We start from the raw sequence: 23,490 nt of genomic DNA, 5'->3' as shown, positions 1-23,490 counted from the left end.
CCATATCCTCGATTTTCTCATAGTAACGTTTTGTTAAAGCGATCCCACGTTACCATATCTTAAGCTATGGAAGTCGACAAACTGGTGAATGGGCTTAGCCGATCAACATCCGGTTTTTGCTTTTTAAGGAGGTCTTTTTTTTATCATGTAAATCGACACAAATAGACTGCTGAAGATGATTTTTAAGTAGGGCAGGGCACTGATGGACCCATAAACATTCTACATTTTATGGCAACCCCAGAGTGGGCAAGAAATATTGCAGCATATAAACAAGACATTGTGGAAAGGGGCAGAGTGAACTATTTGCACTCTGTTGTGATACAGTTTTGTTAAAATATTAATTTGCAGAATGAGGGAAAGTGAGGGACGTCTTGTGCAACAGATACATATAGGCTGTAAAAGCAGTTGGAATTGGTCTTGGCTGAAACTTGAAACTACAATCAAGGTCCATGCAGTCAAACACACATTAATACTGTCTGACTTTTTTAAGAAAATTGACAAAAAGTGTTGTGCTAAATGCACTCTCTGCATGAAGGCAATTAACTACAGTAGCAGAGGGGCGTATGCCCTGTTTGCACATTGTTAGACACACAACTCTTTACCAGCTACTCAGAACCAGGCCTCAGCAGCAGAAAAGATCAGGGAAAGTATTAAGCTTCCAGTGCCTATGTGTAATCGCATGCAAATGGAGGTGTGTGTGTGTGTGTGTGTGTGTGTGTGTGTGTGTGTGTGTGTGTGTGTGTGTGTGTGTGTGTGTGTGTGTGTGTGTGTGTGTGTGTGTGTGTTGAAGACTATTTAAACAAAAATATTTTTTGTGGAAATTAGTACATAATGAGGACAAAGCAAATGGAGATGAACACAGTTTAAAATGAATCACTAAATGAGTAATTTATGTATTTTCTTTCTCTATTTCCAAATTAGTGTCGGTGTATTTTGATTTTCAGAATTTCATTTTACTCTATGCGCCTATAGGGTTGGGCCGGGGATGGCAGGGGTTGGTGGCAATGTAAGGGTCTGGATATTTGCCGCAGGGCAAGGGCTTCGATTACCTCTCTCTTTTTTGACCATACATGCGTTTGCATCCCTGTACGTTGGTTTTTCTTGAGAACTGTGTCGACACATGCTCAACAAATGGTTTTTACTTCCTCATACCATCTCTATTACTAGGTACCTAGTATTGCTGTTCTGCTGTTATTCAGCATTACAAGGATGATTCACAGATCTTATTATCAGTGTTCAAAGTTTGAAAACAGATAGTTAAGGAAACTTAAAGAAAAAGTGTCACGTCTCGTCCCTGTGTCAAGTTTCTGTGTTTAGTTGGGTTCATGTTTTCTGTTGGTTTTCTATTTTTTGTTTTATTTTGTAGTCTGTCTGTTCTCTTATGTGTTGTTTTGTTGATCTTCCTGTCTTTTTGGTTTTCCCGCCTTTGTGATTATCTGCTCCGCCCGGATGTCTTTCGCCTGTTCACCAGCCTTTGTGTCACCTGCCCCTTCTTAACCCTTGTTTACTTGTGTATTTAGGCTCTGTGTTTTCTGTGTCTGTTGGTTGATTGTTGTTCGTTACTCATTGTCTGTCTTTTGTGAAGAGGGCCGTCCTGTGTGTTACTGTGTTTTTGTGCTCGTGGATTTTTACATGTTCCTTCCGAGTTCCTGTTTCTTTTGGATTATTGTCTCCTGCTCAAACGTTTGTAAGTCTCTTTGTGTTTCATTAAATTATTGTCTGTTCTAACTGCTGCTTACTCCTCGTCGTCATGCACGTCCAAGCCTTCAATCAGACAAAAAGTCCCCTGCCAAGTTATTATTTTTTACAGAGGAGCAATAGAAAGCATCCTGACTTGAAACATTACAAACTGGCATGTTATTTGATCTAATTTAAAAATGATTATTCTATCTTCTTTTATTTTACTCTCCCTTATTGTTTTAAAACACTTTGAATTACCTCTGTGTTTGAGATGTGCTGTCCAAACAGAGCTGCTGAGTTAATCAAAGGCAGACATTCTCATTTTTGTGAAGAAACAGACTTTTAATTTAACTTCAAGAAAATACCTAAATAACTGCTCCACATCACATCCTACAAACTTGCATGCCCCCCACTAAAACACCAAAAATAAAACTCATATTAACTAAAGATAAACAAATAGTATGTAGTGTAGTTTATTATCTGTACACAGAATTATAGAAGAGTAAAACAAACTAAATTAGTTCAATGCATTGATCATGAACAGGTTTGTATGATACCGTACAAATTTTTTTTGGGGGGGAGCAAAACTTTTAACGTCCTTCTTACATTACACAATAAAAGTCAAAATTTTTAAAAAGTCAAAAGTTTTTGGACACATTTTTACTTCTTCCAACCATATTTTAAGTTAAGAGTCAATGTAGATGACATATTGAAAAAATAATACCAAAAAAGACACCCTACTTTGCCTCTGATTGGCTAGAACTTGTTTCATTGGCAGGTGCCCATGTGGACATTTTCATTATTTATTTTTTTCTAAAATAGTCATACGTCGGAAATCCGGCACCAGGTCGGAGTACTTTAAGCCCTGCAGTACGACATCTCTGGGGTTTTAGTCAGTGGTGGAATATAACTAAGTACATTTACTTAAAACATCTATAACATGACACAGGTGTGTCGGAGAGGGTGATAGATCCAGAGTTGCAAAGAGAAGAGTGGCAGGTGACCCACATTTCTAACAGTTCTCTTTTTCACAGGTGCATGCTTATCCACCATCTCTACAGACAACTTATTAAAAGCCTCAACATCTGGATCATCCTGCCTCAACACACTATCCCAACAAATATTTCTAACATCTTCTATAAAATGGTTCTCATTGAAGTATTTATATACTCTCTTAATAATAATTTGTGGTCTGGCTTTTGGGACCTTTTGTTTTCCTTACTACAGCCACTAGGTTGTGATCACTACATCCAATTAGCAAAGACATATCTTTGCTGCATTGTTCTGCTTGGTTATATATGATCTATACAAGTTGCCATTTTGGATCCATCATTTCTTAAACATACTCGTGTTGGTTTAGTTATCACTTGTGTTAATCCACATGCGTCTGTGATAGTTTGAATCTTATTCTTAAGTGGACAATGTAAAGACTTCCAATCAATATTTAAATCTCCTAGGAGATATATTTCATTAGCATGATCACATACTGTATCTATCATATCACACAATTTATCTAGATAATCAGAATTTGCATTAGGTGGTCCATAACAGCAGCCCACTAATAAAGGATTCAAATGGGGAATATGAGCTTGAAGCCATAATGCTTCTATTTCTGCTGACATTAAGTCTATCCTTACTTTCACATGAATATGATTTTGGACATAGTTAGCCACCCCACCTCCATTTGCATTTCTGTCTTTCCTAGATATATTATATCTTTGAATGCTTATTTCAGCATCTTTAAACGAAAAATCCAAATGAGTCTCTGTTATTGCTTAGACCTGTATGTTGCCTTCTGATAGGATATTTGAGATATCAATTATTTTATTTCTTAGACTGCATATATTAATGTGAGCTACCTTCAACCCCTTCCTGGGTAGTTTAATAGATGTCGTTATACATAATCAATTCATATTATCCATTTATTGACTGGTCCATCTTAAGTTCCTACCTCTACAACCATCCTTCAAATTTCTCCTAGGTCCAAACATACATACCAACAAAAACAAACAAAAACATCCCACCAAAACCTCAGCCCACATCAAACATCCCATTCCCCCATAGTACCAATTTTTTATAATTGTCAACATATCTCTCCCAACCCTCATCGTCCCAAAATGGCAAAATATTAAATAACACTGAAACACTCTCCTTTTAATAGACTTGTTTCAATGCACCAATACGCAATTTTCTCTAGGATTCAGCAGCTCTGTGGTCATGTGACTAAATCACTGAGCCACTAATGTCAACCATCTTGGTCACATGACCAGAAGCTTATAATCAAAACAATGTTCTTTGTGGCAGCTGTAGCCCTCTTAACTAATCATAAAAGTAAAATACAAAATAATCAAAGGTAATACGAAGAGGGTCGTATTTTCCCGGAATAAACATCTCCGTTCAATTTAATTTAATTGGACATCTTCAACGTCAGCTTATTATTTGGTTTTTCATTTCATTTCTGCTCAACTCTGGATCCTGTCGTTTTAAGAAAGTCCTCCAACTTTACTGGATCGTCAAAGAAGTTATGTTCATGCCCTTTGGATACTTTTATAGTCGGACGGTAAATTAAGAAGGCAAGGAATCCCGCCTGGCGAGCCTTTTCCATTGAGGCATAGCAGGATTTACACCGAACTCTGGTTGTCATGCTGTAATCCGCGGTGAAATGAAAGTGAAATGCATCTTTCAGTGTGGGAAACCACAGAGACAACTGCTTGTTGAGATATTGTGTGGCATTAGGGCCCCGTTTTCCCTCTGGAAGGCCATGAACACATACGTTATTTCTCCTACTTCTGTCTTCAAGATCCGCTAACTTTGCTTCTACTGCCATTAGTGATTTTGCCAGAGAACCAGATGAGCGCTCCACCTTCTTTGTGCGTTTCATTAAGGTCACATAGTCAATTCGTAGTGCTCCAGTTTCTTTTTTGAGTAATAATATATCTGACTGTAGTATATCAAGATGTTTGTCAAGGCTGGAAAGATCAATATCCTTTACAGACACTTTACACAAATAGATCTCAGTCATAATGTACTGTACGTACCAGAGAATAAAGAGCATAGATGGTCAGGAGAGTCAAATGAAGTCCAATACAAATGATTATGCATGTCACCACATATATGATGAATTGTGCTATATTATATTGTTTGCCGTTATCGTGGCTCATGTCCAGTGATTAATGTAGACATCTCCCATTCTTCAGAGTGAAACCTGTTTAAGAGATCAGGTTACAAAACGAGGCATGAAACATGTTGTTTAATATCTACCTAACATTGTTCAGAGATATCACTAAAGCTGTGAGGAGCAAGTTCACACAAATACAGGATTCACATATATGATACCCACAAAACAAATCTGATCAAAAATATAAATCAAATCAAAAATATAAATCTTGATGACGATTTATATAAACAGAAAAATACTTGCACTGCACATCTGTAATATGAGACAGGTGTATTGGAGAGGGACGAGTAGGTCGAAAGGGGAGGAGGGGGGTCCACGGTCCACGTAGAGTCTAAAGATGCTATGTTACACAGGCTCTGTATTCTGCAGACCACTCTACCTCTGTCTCCTTTAAAAACTCACTCGCCCCTCCCCTCCCTGAATTACAGCTGAGCTGACAGTGCGTACAAACTATACCCCAACATAGGGCCTACTGCACAGCCAACTCCAAAAACCAGCGATGAAAAAAGTAGGCCTATCTAAATATCTTTGTGAATATCTGCATATAAACTAATGTTATTTATATAGTGCTACCAATGTAAATTATTAGCAATCCATGCATAATCAAAATGTCTGTTAAATAAGGAGCTCGATGCACCAGAGGCCCATTCCAGAAAGCAGGTTTAGTGAAAACTCTGAGTTTGTTAACCCTGAGATGAGGGAAACTCTGGGTTTTCCGTTTCAGAAAGAGAGGTAACTTCACCTCAGAGTCAGTTACTATGGTAACTGATCCTGTGAACCTAACCTGGTCGGGAGCAGATTTTCTTCAAGAAACATTAAGTTTCTCTCAGTCTCCTCCCTCTGATCATTTCCCAAACTGTGATGCATCACATGACCATACATTCTATAACAAACCAACTTATGCTGTAAATAATAATAAGTATATAAAGAAGTTGATCCAAGAGCTCCGTTTAATCAGTGTGTAAGTCCCTCTCAGACAGTGTTTTTTCCTTGTTTCCTTTTTTAACTTTTCCTTGTGTGGGAAAAGTTAAAAAAGGTTTGGGTGGTGATGGCACAGTGGATATGACACATGCCTTTGGTGTGGGAGATCTGGGTTCAATTCCCACTGCGATACATCAACCAATGTGTCCCTGAGCAAGACACTTAACCCCTAGTTGCTCCAGAGGCGTGTGACCTCTGATATATATAGCAATTGGAAGTCGCTTTGGATAAAAGCATCAGCTAAATGACATGTAGTGTAATGTTTGTCCTACCACTCTTTACTGGACTTCAGTAACTCAACTTTCTCTGCTTTCCGACTCAGGTTTGGCTCGCCACTCCAGGACCAACTACACCTCTCTCCAACAGAAGAAACGCTGGCTGAAGACTCTCATAGGATCTCATGCAATCTCACACTCCATGAAGACAAAGAGGAAGAAGAAGACCTGGCCTTGTATGCACAAAGCCAAAAAAATAATCAATATATAGTTCAATTGTATGTATATATACAGTACATTACATTACACTACATGTCATTTAGCTGACGCTTTTATCCAAAGCGACTTACAATTGCTATATATGTCAGAGGTCGCACACCTCTGGAGCAACTAGAGGTTAAGTGTCTTGCTCAGGGACACATTGGTTGATGTTTCGCAGTGGGAATTTGGGAATCGAACCCAGATCTCCCACACCAAAGGCCATGTGCCATCATCACCCGACAAAATATATATATATATAGGGGGTGGCACAGTTCACAAAACCCACGGTTCGGTTCGTATCACGGTTTTAGGGTCACGGTTTTCGCTTCTGTACGGTTCTTGTTATTTTTTCTTTTAATCTTTAACACTCCAGAAATATACTTCAGCATATGATATTTAGCTTAATAATCCACAATGTGGATACAGTACAGTACAGATACAGTATTAAAAAATAGTTATATCATGTAGTCATGCACAAACTGAATTTGACTTGACTTTAAGCACATTATTGGGACCATCTCTGAGGAAAGCTTGGTGAGATTTTGATACAGCAAGAGGGAAGACATTGATGATTTCAACAAGCTTTTTTTTTATTTGGCAAAAAAAGGAGAATGTGTATTGCTGAATACTATATATTACAGAAAATCAATTGAAATAACTTGCATTTATCAAACTGCCAACTTCAGTGTAAACACTTAAAGCTCCGTCTTTTGAATAAGTCAGAATACGTTAAATATAAAAAAGTTGCGATTTTATTTTTTTTGTATAGTTCTTTAAAAATAAAAAGGAAACTTTTTTGGGGAGAATAAAATTACTCTAGGCTGAGTTTTCCTAGTAACCTTACCAAAAAGGCTCAGGATGCTGCAAATGTTGCTATAATATGAAAATGGCTAGTGGATTTAAGACAAAAAATAATAATTTATGAATGAATCAAATTTCAACATGTCTGTCAGTGGCTTGTTGATCTTAAAGGGGTGATAGAATGCAAAACCAATTTTACCCTGTCATAGTTGAATAACGACAGTTCGGTGGGTAAATAGGACATACATAGAAGCTCAAAATCCCATTGACACCCCTTTACTATGAAAATCTCATATTTTGAAACTTCCGCTGAAAACGGGCGAATCTCAACAAAGCTAGTTGCTTACGTAAGCTTCTCAAAATCCGGAACCTTTGTCACAGCCGTGGGTGTATTAAGAGAACGGTCACGCCCCAACATTTGCATAGGCTACACAACTGACCTGAGATCAGTTAGTCTTCTGAATCTAGGTCGTGCAGATCTCAGAAAATGTATACATTGTTCATATGCTATTTTACCATTAAATTCACTTCTGAGACTTTTTTATGCGAAAAATCAACTACGTAGAGGTCAAATATGGGCCGTTTTACGAAAATGTATGTCTAATTGCAAATTTTGTCCGACTGTGTGTCGGACTTCAGAGGCTGGTGCTGCCTGTGTAGCTGCCTCGCCGCCTGGCCTGCCTTCCTTCACAGACCCCAGCCTGCTGTGAGCTCGATTGAGCTCCGTCACGACTGGCAGCCCACGGCACTCCATACCCGCGCAAAGTCAACGTTTTGGGCTAATGAACTACGAAACGCCGCTGCTCTGACAGAGCTCCAGGGCCTCCAACTCCCCTCTTCCTGCTAGCTAAATGCCCGGTGTATGTGAGTGAAAAAGCGGTCAGCGAGCTTGTTACGCCAGCATTCTCTTACCACAGGTTTCAGTTACTCTTTTAATGTGTGTTATAATGTGTTGAGTTATTTAAACAAACGATTGGGAAAATAAACGCTGCTTGTCCGTGAGTCTCATTGATAGAGCCTGCGGCTGGATGGAGCTCTATCAATGAGAGCTAGCTAGCCTCCTCTTAGAATTCCTCTGGAATTCACAAAAATTCATTAACTTGAAATCGGACACCGTTGTTAGCTTAATAAAACATTTATTGATATTATATATTGATGTTGTATAAGTGGCGTGACGAAATTCAAACTGTAAATATACTCGAATTACGACCAAAAATGAAGCTAACTAGCCGCAATCTGTACACATAGGATTGAAGGGACAGTCGCAGCTAACGAAACCCTTACAGCTCACAAATATTCATTAACTTGAAATCGGAAACCGTTGTTAGCTTAATAAAACATTTAGTTAGATGTTGTATAGCTATGTGGCGTGACATGTGTGTAACATGTGGTAAGAGATTGCTGGTGTAACAAGCTCGCTGACCGCGCTCTCACACACGGGCCATTTAGCTAGCAGGAAGAGAGGAGATGCAGGCCCTGGAGATCTGTCAGGGCAGCGGTGTTTGGTAGTCCATTAGCCCAAACGGTGACTTTGCGCGGGTATGAGGTGCTGTGGGCTGCAGCAGCCGTGCCGGAGCTCAATCGAGCTCACAGCAAGCCGGGGTCTGTGGAGGAAGGCAGGCCGGGCGGCGAGGCAGCAACACAGGCAGCTGAACTCCGACACACAGTCTTACCAAATTTGCAATTAGCCATCCATTTTCGTAAAATGGCCCATATTTGAGCTTTATATAGTTGATTTCTCGCATAAAAAAGTCTCAGAAGTGAATTTGGTAAGGAACCATTGCAGTGTCTGGAATATGAGATTCTGTCGCGTTTCTAATGTCTGTGTATTGGGGATTCGCTCAACCAATCAGCACGCGACCTCTAATGCGTGTGTATGGAGAGTCGCTCAACCAATCAGCGCGCGTCTCTACGTGTGTGTACGGGGCTAAGGCTCAACCAATCAGCGTGCGTCTCTACGTGTGTGTACGGGGCTAAGGCTCAACCAAGCAGCGCGCAGCTCATCTAAATATTCATGAGCATACCATATTTGGAAGAAAAGCTCTTGTTACAAATAGAGCCAAAACACAGGGATGCATAAGGGCCAATAAAATATCAACCAGGCCATTTTCAGTCCAACTAATGTTACATACCCCATTAGGAGACCATAAGGAACAGTGTGAAATACCCTATATAATCATTCTATCACCCCTTTAACATTGTTAGTTAATTTCCTATCCTGGGCTGGGACACACACTCATATGGTTTGATAAAGTACTTATTGGACTTTAACTTAACATTGCACTTACAATAACGAGTGCAGCTGTCCTCAATTTAGGTCATCATGTCGTCTCATCTCCGTTTTTTCCTGCATCCACTGTTTGTGTGTGTGTGTGTGTGTGTGTGTGTGTGTGTGTGTGTGTGTGTGTGTGTGTGTGTGTGCGTATGCGCACACGTCAGTCGCGGGAGGGGAACGGAGCAGCAGCCCCGCCTGCTGCGGAGAGCGGACAGGATTGAAACAGCAGCATCTTTCAGCGACTTTAGAGTGAAACAACGCAGCTTACGTTGATGTTAAAATGTTTACAGGTTGGCAGGACGGTCTAAAATATTTTGCACGGTCTTTTGCTGTACATTTTGTTGGTAACTTGTCCACACCTTTTCTTTCGCGCGAAAGGAAACCACATCCGACGCATGCACAATGTAGCCTTGTGTTTGCTTTCATGAACCGTGCCACCCCTAATATATAATTAAAGTTACTACAGCACTGTTATTAATGTTTCTTTAATTACAGTGTAAATAATAAAACATTTGACCATTAAAACACTGGCCATATCCTTTTTGACACCCTACCCTCAGGCAGGCTTAGGGTCATGAGGGTGCAGACAAACCACATGAGAAATAGCTTTTTTCCCAGGGCCATAAATGAGCTGCTGAAAGTCTGAAAGGCTAAGCTAAGCTGGACTGGAACCATACTGTGTTGATAATGCACTGGTTTCCTTATTCTGGTTTTAATACTTTTTTTTTTACTCCATATTTATCTATTTATTGTTGCCGACACTGTCACTTTTTATCTTTCTAGCTTTATGCTGCTAAGTGAGTGATATATGTCCTCTTAATTTCGTTGTGTAGTGATATGCAATGGCAATAGACAATCTATCTATCTATCAATCTATCTATCTACTGTATCTATCTACTGTATCTATCTATCTATCTACTGTATCTATCTATCTATCTATCTATCTATCTAAAAGGTAACTTCCCTTAAACACATTACTTTCATCCAGAAGCTGCCTCACTACAGTGTGCTAGCAAAACAATAGCTGACTCAACTCACAGTAGTAGGCCACAAGCCTGCAGCAACTGCTAATTTTATTAATAATAATAATAATAATAATAATAATAATAATAATAATAATAATAATAATAATGTTTATTTGATATAGCACCTTTTACAGACAAAGTCACAAAGTGCTTCACATGACAAACTGGGAGTGGTTTAGCCCAGTGAATTAGATCAGTACAGTTATCAAATTAAATAAATATTATTTTTAACTTTTAATTGTTACATTAACTTACAGTTCAGTCAACTATTTCACAGGGTTCTGGTAACCGGGGGTTACAGGGCCTTTTTTATTCTAACACTGGGGGGCACCAAATCATAAGTCTTACACATCAAAGACCTTCAGGCTTTTAGAGGTGTGTGTTTTGGGGGGTGTTACAGCTTTACCAGTGATAGGGGTTTCACTGTGAGGATTGTTTCTTACTTGATCTGCCCATCTTTAAACTCTTTATCTTTTAACTGTCTCACAGTTTTTCTCTTATGGTATCATTCAGGATATTCTTTTGACTCATGTACAAAGGATTCTAAATCAAAATGTGAAATTTGGCCACCATGTACAGTAAAATACTGATAGACATTAACTAGACTAGCAACCTAATAACAGCATATTTGATTGACATATTTGATTGACAGCTGAGCAAGTTTACAAAAACATTTCCCAGCAAGCATAACTCCCACAGCATAAAGACAATACTTCCTTGTATCAACAGTTAGGTGTCTTATTAAAAACCATATCCATAGAAGAGAGAATCTTTCTTGTCTCTATCCTTTTTTATTTGCCAACATGTCTCCTTCTGTTTTCTCCCCTTTCTGTCTCTCTCTCCCTATTTCTCTGCCTACATGAAGCTGACTCATTCATACTGTTGAACTGCTGTATTCATTGCTGTCCATTCTGCAACAACACACAGAGGCCAAAAGCTTGTCTATGGCCCCTTTCCTCATGAAAATATACAGAACTAAGTCTGCAAGAGGACTCAACCTAATAGAAAAATAAGGCAGGCTGTTGATGGTAGTATCACATCTGTCTCCCTCTTTCAGACAGAAAATTGTTGTGGGCAGGAACAACAGCGTGTAAATAAGCAGCACCAGGACCAACATTGCCACAATTCGTCGTTTTTCATCAGCGTGAACTGAGATGGAAGCAGACAGGACTTTAAGGGTCCCAACCAGAAAGAATATGAGCAGTGGGAGGGGAAGGAAAAAAAATATGCAATAAATAATTACTGAAAGATTTGGGGTATTCAAAAAAAAAGAAATGAAGCAATAGACAAGAGGAAGGGTCCAGACCAGGACACAGACCACCACAGAGATCTTGATGGATCGTCTGAAGCGGTACCACAGTGGGCAGGCGATGACCAAATACCTGTAATACAAGATGTAAGACACAGCTTCAGAATGATATAGTAATACAATGGTCAGACACAGAAGTAGCTCCACACATTCTGGATAGATAGATACCTTTCCAGGGCGATGCACACCATGAAGCCAACACTGGCCATCAGACTGGAGTAGTAGATACTATAGACAATGCTAGTTTTGTTCCAGTTCTCAGGTTTTGCCAACCAACCGATCATGCAGCAGAACTGAATGAGGTCGGAAATGAGAAGGTTGATGACGTAGATTGGAGCAACATGATCCTTTCGCACCTGCAGGAAAACCAAAGTAAAGAAAGCAGTTGGAAACATGTTCTGAACTCCTCCTCCCAAATATGTCTGCAGGGTCCAATCAGCTTCATGTACATTTTAAGTTTGGACTTAATTATTCCCGTGAATTTCAATTTCAAGACTCAATCCCAGCTCCCTGACAACTCAGATAAAGATCCTTTACAGACAGAGACTTTACACAAATAGATCTCAGTCATAATGTACGTACCAGAGAATAAAGAGCATAGATGGCCACCAGGGTCAAAGGAAGTCCAATACAGATGATTATGCATGTCACCACATTTATGATGAATGCTGCTCGTATATAGTAGTCATAGAAGGTGTTGTAACCATGGCTCATGTCCAGTGATGTGTCATTATTGGAGAAATCTTCCATTCTTCAGAGAGAAACCTGTTTAGAGATCAGGTTATAAAACAAGGCATGAAACACGTTGTTTAATATCTACCTAACATTGTTCAGTGATATCACTAAAGCTGTGAGGAGCAAGTTCACACAAATACAGGATTCATATATATGATACCCACAAAATAAATCAATTGCTTTCATTTTTTATTGACGTTCCTCAATTTTTGATACACAATCTGCTTATTACGGTGGCCCTGAAGTGCAAACCTAGGCCTGGCAAACTCAATTCCTTTTAAGGATTTGGGTTATTCTGAGTCACACACTGAACTGATCCGGTTTGTGTCAGTCACTTGAGTCAGTATTGCTAAATCGCCAAGGAAACTCACCTCATGTAGCTGCTCACAGGAGAGCCATTTAGTCATGGGAAAGAAAGCATTTTGAGCCAGACTGTTTATTTATTGTCTTAACTTATTGTAGCCTAGCAATATGTATGCTTTCAATGTAGACATAGAATATATTTTTTTTAAATCAATCAACCTAATTTTGATATGCTACATCTACACACCAACATTTGGCCTAATCATAACTGGCCTGGCAACGCAAAGGCCACGCTTTTGTTTCCAGATCTTTGTGGCAAGTTATGATGCAGGGGTCTGGGGGTCCTCCCCTAGAAAACATTTTAGTGTTAAAAACTTAATTTCCTGCATTCTGGTGAATTTTTATGCACCTATTTCTACCTTTTCGGAATCAATTTATGCTGAAAATATCTTTATGTAAAGTGAAACATAGGGGACAATTCAAAAAATAAAAACATAATGGAATAGTTTGCAGTAAGGCTATCAGGATTTCTGTATTGTTTTCATCTATTTATTCTCCTGTAGATCGACTTTTCTAATTATATCTGAGTCAGCACACATGTAGCCTATAGGCATCATTTACTCCTCCCTCCTGTTTTGCGTCTTTTGTTGGGGAAGTAACCTCCTTAAATGTGCATATGACAATTATTCACCTCAATGATACATTATTCATTTTAATGTATTAATAAACCCCTGGACTGTAATATTTCAGATGTGTTTGAGCAAGATTTCTGCTCATGTTCAAAACTTTGTGCACATTTTAAATATAACTCATCTGTGTTCTCTGTGATTTGGAGGAGTCGTGATATTTTGAGAAAAATAAAGTTATAATTACAAGAATAAAGTCACTATATTTCAGAAAATAATCTACCTGCACCATAGTCTGCTGTGCATTACGTGAGTGCTCTGCTGATACGGTAGATCTCAGACCTTCTGACAGACACAGAGCTCTGTTTGGGTCTCTGGTCTCTGAGTGAGACAAAGTTTAGCTAGAGAAGTGGCTGTACGCTGCTTTACATCAGAGGTGGAATTCCGAAACTACGGCAGAAATACATGGAGCACAAAGGCGTCAAATCTGCCGCAGCATGTCCATTGAAGAGCACGTCCTTTATAAACCTGAAGCTGTCCAGACCGGAAGCCGAGCTGCTCATCTCTATTTTTGCAGAGAGAGTGGACACTAAAGCGACGCACAGGTCCGCCCGCAGGCAGCGCCCGCACAGCAGGCCTCCGGATGGTGTTGCTAAGAACTTGCAATGTATAACTATTATCAGACCGGCCCTCTCGGCTTCGAAACACTTCCAGCCCACCGGGAAAAGTCCCGACTCTTCCGATTGCCACTCTACCGCTGGTCCCATGGTCTGCGAGGCGAGCTTGCAATGTTTCGGACTGTCTGCTCAACCTAATTGCATTTTAATATACTACAGATATACACCAAACCTACAGTAGGCCTAGGCTACGTGCAGGACATTGTATGTTATATCAGAAGTGAAAGAATGGCTTTTGTTGTGGATTTGCTTTTCACCCTGACTCGAGGAGAGACTTCACTCGCTCGTCTGCTACAGATCCATTCATGACAACGTAGCCGGCTGATAAGCGTGACTGACTGACTTATGAGTCCTTGAGTGAGTCCCATGGTCTGCGAGCTTGCAATGTTTCCAGCTCTGAGTCTGCGGGTCAGGAAGTTTCTACCTGTCTCTGCTCACTCAGTCGCTTGAGTTGACTTATGGAGTTGTGGTTGCCTACGAAATTGTAAGTTATAAAGCCTTTTGGCAGCTAAGATGGCTAGGACTAGTAGTAGCTAATGTTGCAAGAGGTTTGTGTGTGGCGCTGTTATCATTTTAGACTGAATTGTAGCAGGACTCAACTGATCCGAGTTAATGATACTAGAGACTCGCAACTCATGAGTTAATTTAAAGACACGGGTGAAAGATCCGAGTGAGTCACGACTCAAACAGGTTTACAAACCAGAACAGCAAATCACACAGCATGACAGGGAGTTGTGTTGATTTGCTCTCCTGGTTTGCACTTCAGGGACACCATAGGTAATACTTAATCAAATCTTACAGTTTCAGATAGCACAACAAGTTCTGGTGATAGAAATGTTTAACGTGCTGATGTGAGGTCATTACTGCAGCCACAGAACCTCGTCCGTGTTTCAGTAATTATTTAATATAATGATTAATGTCCATTTGTTTAGGACATTTTGTCTGTCTTCTGTGCTGATGCCCCACTACTTGTTGAATGCCCCTCTGCCCTCTGGTTTTGGATGAGACTGATTCATCCACTTGATAAACCATCAGCATTATCTTTTGTATAAATATTAATTTTCTTGTTTCACTAAACATCTCTAACTGAATCATTACCCGACATTTTACCTGTCTTGGGTTACATAACATCATTCATCATATTGTGACAACACACAAAACTCAGTGCATATCTCAGCTGTTATCATTTCTTAAAGAACTGCAAAATATATTTTTGTGAATGAATGTTGGTTCAGAACATACATACATACATACATACATACATATGTACATACATACATACATACATAGATACATACATACATTTGTAAGAAAAATTATTTGTAAGCACGTTTTCGATATATGGACCAAATTCCTGAAATATCTACACAGTAGTTCTACTTCTTGTTGTTTAATTTCCCATTAATTGTGCATGCTCTATTTCATTTTTCTTCTCTCATTTTTCCATCAGCTAATGTACTTGATTTTGCATGCTTTCATCTTTTAGCCGGTTTCTTAAACTACATTTACATGCTGCTCACACTTTCATGCATGCCATGATCTTCTCGCATATATATATTACTGCATCTGCACATGGTCACAGGCTACTGTTACCACAGTCAAGCCAATTCAAATGATTTATAACAGAGCAGTTAAAATCCTAGATAGGAAACCCATTAGGTCACATCATTGTGTTAGTCTGAGGAATTTAAACATTTTATCTTTTGCAAATTTTGCTTCGTTGTTATTGTGTTATACTGTATTATTATGTTTATTTTAACTATGTATTGTTGAATTTTATGTAAAGGCCGACTAGGGACTGACATTGAGAATTAGCTTCGGCTAAAATGTTGTAGTTTGTAACATGAGTTTATGTAACATACTTGTCCCTATTCAAATAAACTTAAATAACTAAATAAATAAATGTTCTGTCTTTGTTACACAATAACATATCCATAAGGCTTACAATTTAAGGAAAGACAGGGAAAAACCCAAATGAAATATAGTTGGTTTAAACACAGTACAGTCCACAGCTGTCTGCTTGTTAAAGGTTACATAATCATTTTCATGACTATTTACAATGTCTTTACCTTTTTAAACAATCTATATAATAATAAAGTGTCACCAAATTTACCTTTGACAGCTGCAAGATACGGAATGAGTTCCCTACACCAATGTCTGATGTTTTGTCCTCTGCATCCAAACAGTCTACAATAAATATGGTAAAGTTACATAACATGCACTAGGTTGATAATAATCCACGCCTCCTCTTCAAAGGAAGAGAGATTAAATGAGTATGAGATAATAAAACACCACAAGTACCAAACAGCACATGCATGTTAAGTCTGTTTGTTTAAGATCTTGCTGTTTTGATGAGCTTGTTGAAGGTTTTAAATATCCTCTATCATTTTGTAATATCTTTATGCAAGTTTATTCTAAAAATTAATACGCATTTTGCACGTAAGCTGTTGCACGAATCCAGGGCTACTGAAAAGATGAGATGGACTTTCTTAAGGTATGTAAGAAGGATTTTAGCATTACCTGATAGCTTTGGTGTGCTTTTGGGAAAAAGTGCCTTGTTTTAAATCAGGATCTCGGTTCCTGACTTTGACACTCTGACGTCTAGAACCAAATGTGTCCTGACACATTCACCATGTCTTAACAAACACTAACCTGTGAAACCTATTCACTATTAATCTACATCTTCTTCTGAGCTTAATATCACGTACATTTCCTGCTTTAAACATGTAGCCTTGGCCACTTGTATTTTTTTTTTAGTAGAAACAAGAAGTGATAACAACGTTGACACATCACCACATTTTAAGTTGATACGTTAAACCTGTAACATCCAGCAGTCACACAGTTACGGTACAACATCTCTGGGGCCTTTAGTCAGTGGGGGAATGTAACTAAGTACATTTACTCAAGATCTTTACTTGACTATTTTCTTTTCATGCTACTTTCTACCTCTACTCCACTACATTTATCTGAAAATATGGGTTACTTCACAAATTAAGATTTGCACAAACAAAACATATGAAGAGTTTAACAAATATGATTGTAAGCGCTACTTTCATCTGTTTTGTGGGTAGGACACACATTTATATAAACAGCAAAATGCTTGCACTGCACATATATATCATGAGACAGGTGCATTGGAGAGGGACGAGCAAGTCATACGTTGCAAGAAGAAGTTGATTGGTGCAAACCCACAGTCACCTCCTACAAAAGATGGCTTCTCAGTATGTAATACCATTTGCCTGATGATGGTGAAGTACCAAACATTGCCAGTTAACTTTGCATGTTAGACAGTGTACAGAGGTTTCTTTGAAATTAAAGTTATTACATTTATTTATTTGTATGTAATTATCTTTCAAATGATTCAGATTGGACTGCTTCCAGTGCATTTTTTATTCTAACACTGGGGGGCACCAAATAATAAATCTTACATATCAAAGACATTCAGGCTTTTAGAGGTGTGTGTTTCGGGGTGTGTTACAGCCTATCACTGTGACGACATCACTGTTCCTTAGTTGATCTGACCATTTTTAAACTCTTTATCTTTTAACTGTCTCACATAGTCACAACCGGTCACCAAGTATAATAATGATAGACATTAACTAGACTAGCAACCTAATAACAGCATATTTGATTGACATTTGTTAAAGAAATCACAGTGAAGCTGAGCAAATTTACAAAAACATTTCCCAGCGAGCAGAACTCCCACAGCATAAAGACAATACTTCCTTGTATCAACAATTAGGCGTCTTATTAAAAACCATATCCGTAGAAGAGAGAATCTTTCTTGTCTCTATCCTTTTTCATTGGCCTACATGTCTCCTTCTGTTTTTTATTCCCTCTTTCTCCGCATGAAGTTGACTCATTCATACTTTTGAACTGCTGGCATCATTGCTGTCCATTCTGCAACAACACACAGAGGCCAAAAGCTTGTCTATGGCCCCTTTCCTCATGAAAACATACAGAACTAAGTCTGCAAGAGGAAATACCCTTACAAGCACAGACGACAGGTCAGTGAGGATAATGTTATATCTCTTTCCCTCTTTCAGAAACAATATGATTCTGGGCAGGAACAGCAGCGTGTAAATAAGCAGCACCAGGACCAACATTCCCACAATTCGTCGTTTTTCGTCAGCTGGAACTGAGATGGAAGCAGACAGGGCTTTAAGGGTCCCAACCAGAAAGAATATGAGCAGTGGGAGGGGAAGGAGGAAAAATACGGCTAAGATGGTGCCTGTGAACTCTGAAAAACCACAGAAAACCAGAGCGACGAGATAGACGAGAGAAAGGATCCAGACCAGGACACAGACCACCACGGAGATCTTAATGGTTCGTCTGAAGCGGTACCACAGTGGGCAGGCGATGACCAAATACCTGTAATACAAGATGTAAGACACAGCTTCAGAATGATATAGTAATACAATGGTCAGACACAGAAGTAGATACACACATTCTGGATAGACAGATACCTTTCCAGAGCGATGCACACCATAAAACCAACACTGGCCATCAGACCAGAGTAGTAAATCATTTTGAAAATTGTTTCTTTGTTCTTGTTCTTTTGTGATACCACAAAACCGATCATGCAGCAGAACTCAATGATGTCGGAAATGAGAAGGTTGATGACGTAGATCGGAGCAACATGATCCTTTCCCACCTGCAGGAAAACATTGGTTAAAGGGGGGATAGAATGATTATATAGGGTATTTCACACTGTTCCTTATGGTCTCCTAATGGGGTATGTAACATTGGTTGGGCTGAAAATGGCCTGGTTGATATTTTATTGGCCCATATGCATCCCTGTGTTTTGGCCCTATTTGTAACAAGAGCTTTTCTTCCAAATATGGTATGCTCAAGAATATTTAGATGAGCTGCGCGCTGATTGGTTGAACGAATCCCCATACACACACATTAGAGACGCGACAGAGTCTCATATTCCAGACACTGCAATGTTTCATTAGCAAATTCACTTGTGAGACTTTTTTATGTGAGAAATCAACTATATAAAGCTCAGATATGGGCCGTTTTACAAAAATGTATGGCTAATTGCAAATTTGGTAAGACGTGTCGGACTTTAGGAGCTCCACACAGTCTGACGAAAAAGCGGCAGCCTGCTGGGCTCCATACCCAGGGCAAAGTCACCCTTTGTGGATTAGCCAGCTACTGCACTACTGGGGCTCCGCGGCCGGGTGCCAGCATAACTATAATATATTTACAGTATGAATTTCGTCACGGCACTTATATCACAGCTATCCCAAGGTCTTACAAATCTAACAAAAGCTAACAGTCCGATTTGAATTTAAGGCATTTTTATGAACGTGAGGGGTCTTGTTAGGAGGAGCAGCTAGCTAGCTATGTGTCCCATTCAATACAATGGGAAAATATCGCAGCTACCTAGCAACAATTTTCATACTATAGTATATTTACAGTTTGAATTTCGTCACGGCATGTATATTACAGGTTCCCCAAGGTCTTACAAAGCTTAGCTAACACTTGTCCGATTTCAGATTTCAATTTAATAAATTTTTGTGAATTTCAGAGGTCTTGTTAGGAGGAGGCTAGCTAGCTCTCATTGATGGACTCCAGCTGAACCACGGGCTCTATCAATGAGACTCGCGGACAAGAGGCATTTATTTCCCCAATCGTTTGTTTAAATAACGCAACACACATATCCATTATAAGATTAACTGGAACCTGCGGTAAGAGATTGCGGGCGTAACAAGATCGCTGACCGCGCTCTCAGTCACACACACCGGCCATTTTGCAGTAAGAGGGGAGGGAGAACAGCAAGCTGCAGGCCCTGGAGCTCTGTCACGGCAGCAGCGTTTGGTAGTCCAGTCACCCAGAAAGGGTGAGTTTGCGCGGGTATTGAGCACTTGTTGGCTGGGTGACGCAGCTCAATCGAGCTCACAGCAGGCCGGGGTCTGTGAAGGAGGACAGGCAGAGCGGCGATGCAGCAACCCAGGCAGCACCGGCCACTGAACTCCGACACACAGTCGGACAAAATTTGCAATTAGCCATCAATTTTCGTAAAATGGCCCATATTTGAGCTTTACATAGTTGATTTGGAATAGCTGTTGTAATGGAATAGTAGAGATCTGTGCGACCTAGATTCAGAAGACTACCTGATCTCAGGTCAGTTGTGTATGTAAATGTTGGGGTGTAACCGTTCTCTTAATACATCCATGGGCGTGACAAAGTTACAGGTCTTGGGAGGTTGACGTCAACTTACAGCTTTGTTGAGATTCACCCGTTTTCAGCGGCAGTTTCAAAATAGGAGATTTTCATAGTAAAGGGGTGTCAATGGGATTTTGAGCTTCTATGTATGTCCTATTTACCCACCAAACTGTCGTTTTTCAACTATGAAAAGGTAAAATCGGTTTTGCATTCTATCACCCCTTTAAAGTAAAGAAAGCAGTTGTAAACATGTTCTGAACATCTCCTCCCAAATATGTCTGCAGCGTCCAATAATCTTAATTTAAATTTTAACTATGCAGTTCATTATTCCTGTAAATGTATAGGTCATTAAAATACTTCACTCCAGCCCCCTGACATGTGGCCCCCAACTCAGATCAAGATCCTTTACAGACAGAGACTTTACACAAATAGATCTCAGTCATAATGTACGTACCAGAGAATAAAGAGCATAGATGGCCACGAGGGTCAAAGGAAGTCCGATACAGATGATTATCCATGTCACCACTTGTGTGATCAATTCTGCTTTTTCATCATCTTTGTCATAATAGTTGAAGGTGCTGTTGTAATCATTGCTCATGTCTTGTGAAGTGTCGTTAACGTAGAAATCTTCCATTCTTCAGTGTGAAACCTGTTTAAGAGGTTATGAAAAGAGGCATGAAACATGTTGTTTAATATCTACCTACAGTATACCTACATAACCACAAATAAAACCTAGCAATAAAAGTGCTCATTGCTCATAGTTTCTTTTGGCATTCCATAATATTTTTTTACCTGATCTGCTAATAATATATCAAATCAAATAATACATTTTCAGAAAAAGTTATATTTTTGTGCTGATGTGAGGTCTTTACTGCAGCCACAGAAGATCATCCAGTTGTTTCAGAAATTTAATATAATGTTTAATGCAATGATACACTTGTTTAGGGCATTCTTCTGTTCTCGCTGCCTCACTACTTGTTGAATGCCCCTCTCTACTCTGATTTTGTGTACAGAATCATTTTATTTTTTCTAAAAAAATCTTAACTGAATCATAAACTGACTGTAAGCTGTTTTTGGTTACATAACATATCATCGATTGTCGTATTGCAATTAAATACAAAACAGACAACCATTCCAAATATATGGGCTCAAATCCTGAAAAATCAAAACAGTACTCCTATATTCTTTCTTTACCGTCTTTGTCTGTTTGTATTTCATTCATAACTCTGCATCTTTTTTGCATGTTTAATCTTTTAAACAAGCTAGTTTTGAACAAGCTAAAGCTATTTTGTCAAACTGCTTTTTTTGTCAAAATCACATTCTTGTAGTTCAAGTTCAAGTTACTTTATTGTTCCCCAATCGGGCAATTTGTTGTGCAGCAGATAGTATAGTACAAATCACACACAATCACACACATTATCTAGATTGCCTACCTTGCAGGCATAGTTAAAAACAATAAAAAAAAACAGGAAACAATCAATAAATAGTTAGTCAATAAGTTATCTATGGTTCTTTATAGAATAAAGAAGTAGAATGGCTGTAGGTACAAAAGAGTGTTTATAGCTGTTGGTTCTGAATTTGGGGAGTTTAAAGCGTGATCCCGATGGCAACATCTGAAATTCAGCCTGTACAGGAAGAGAACTATCTGACAGGATAGACATAAGGGAAGAGACAAGAGAGTGAAAAAAACACCAAATGAAATAAAACACAGTTGGTTTAAACAGTGTTCTGTACACAAACACTCCAAAGCTATCTGCTTGTTACAGTTTGCATAATTCGTTCTTAATTAATTTATTGACTTTGTCTTTTACCATTTGAATAATCTCTACATATAACAAAAAAGTAATGTCGCTAAACTTACCTTTAAAAGCTGCAGGACCCACCCTGAATCAGTTCCTTACTCCAATGTCTGATGTTTTGTTCTCTGCCACCAAACAGTCTACAGCAAGTAGGCTAAGTGACATGCAGTAGGTTCCTCTTACCTTTCTCTTAGAAAGAGAGAAACAAGACTGGGTGGGAACCTAGTATACCTATGGCTCAGGGCCGTAGCTTGTCAACAGCCAAGCCAGGCAACTGCTTGGGGCCCCCGAAGACAAACTTTAAGCTTGATTCATGGTTCTGTCGGGGGAAACGCAACGCTACCAAGCCACGGCCGAGCGCTGGCGATCCACAACGTGTAATAAAAAATTTTGAGAGGTGCACATCAGGCTACGGCGTAGGGTCCGGCGTCGGGTCATGACTCCACGTACCTACCCACAGCGTTGATTTAACGCAGAAGCATAAATCGACCTTTACTCCACAGCAATGTCTCAAAATGTGGCCAAACCAAAGTGACCAAAACTCCCCCTCCCCCTTAAACAGACAAATGACTTTTTGGAATGACATCTCAGTAGGAAACCTCCCTGAAGGGGCCACATGCCATTCCTGTAGAAACATGATAGTCAAAATGTTGAATTGAAAGTCAAAAGAAAAATGAAGAGGAGTCATGCTTCTGGGAGTGAACAAAGAACAAGAAAAAAGGAGGATGAGGAGAAAAGAAGTGGTAAGTATAGCAGATAATGAGGATTAAGTTGTGTAACAGTAACTGTCTGTCATTTAGCCTTAACTATGGGGGAGATGCCTTTGTACTTCTTGTTGTCAGTGGAACATTATTTAAGATCTGTGACAGTATTTGTTTCTAGGTTAGGTTTTCTGTTTTATTCATTGTGTGAGTTTTCTGTATGTATCTTTAGCCCTGCCCTGCATGTATTCCCTTGTACACCTGTATTGTGTCTACCCTTGTCAGCCTATCTTTTCGTTATCAGTCCTCGTTGACGGGGCAGCTGAGCTGGGGGTCAGCAACAGCAACGTGTGGAGCTGCAGCTCATCTAGGGCTGGCAGTTGCAGCTCAGAGTCTGAGGGGCAGTGGTGGAAGGGTCCAGACCAGGACACAGACCACCACGGAGATCTTGATGGTTCGTCTGAGGCGGAACCACAGTGGGCAGGCAATGACCAAATACCTGTAATACAAGATGTAAGACACAGCTTCAGAATGAAAGATAATTTTAGCTGTGTTCTGGTCCTCGGATTGTTCCACAAAACCGATCATGCAGCAGAACTGAATGAGGTCAGAAATGAGAAGGTTGATGACGTAGATCGGAGCAACATTATGCTTTCGCACCTGCAGGAAAACATTGGTTAAAGTAACAGACAGAGAGTCATAATGTATGTACCAGAGAATAAAGAGCATAGATGGCCACGAGGGTCAAAG

At 39.5% G+C, this 23,490-nt stretch overlaps 2 protein-coding genes across 2 annotated transcripts; both read right to left on the bottom strand.

The window, feature by feature from the left end:
- Positions 1-10,586: 10,586 nt before the first annotated feature.
- LOC120548201 (G-protein coupled receptor 4-like) lies at positions 10,587-16,234 on the bottom strand. Its single transcript, XM_039784284.1, has 4 exons — positions 16,180-16,234; positions 12,308-12,490; positions 11,894-12,081; positions 10,587-11,798 (listed from the first exon to the last, which is right to left on the bottom strand). Exons 2-4 carry the CDS (start codon positions 12,473-12,475, stop codon positions 11,291-11,293), a joined length of 864 nt encoding a protein of 287 aa, XP_039640218.1. The 5' UTR covers positions 12,476-12,490; positions 16,180-16,234; the 3' UTR covers positions 10,587-11,290.
- Positions 16,235-17,929: 1,695 nt separating this feature from the next.
- LOC120548450 (G-protein coupled receptor 4-like) lies at positions 17,930-22,167 on the bottom strand. The gene is made up of 4 exons (XM_039784709.1): positions 22,102-22,167; positions 20,695-20,889; positions 18,533-18,720; positions 17,930-18,437 (listed from the first exon to the last, which is right to left on the bottom strand). Exons 2-4 carry the CDS (start codon positions 20,872-20,874, stop codon positions 17,930-17,932), a joined length of 876 nt encoding a protein of 291 aa, XP_039640643.1. The 5' UTR covers positions 20,875-20,889; positions 22,102-22,167.
- Between the last annotated feature and the right edge of the window lie 1,323 nt (positions 22,168-23,490).

The sequence above is a fragment of the Perca fluviatilis genome, chromosome 19 (assembly GCF_010015445.1).
Source record: "Perca fluviatilis chromosome 19, GENO_Pfluv_1.0, whole genome shotgun sequence".
Lineage (NCBI taxonomy): Eukaryota > Metazoa > Chordata > Actinopteri > Perciformes > Percidae > Perca > Perca fluviatilis.
The sequence above is the reverse complement of the archived record's forward strand: the minus strand, read 5'-3'. Positions and strand labels throughout refer to the sequence as shown.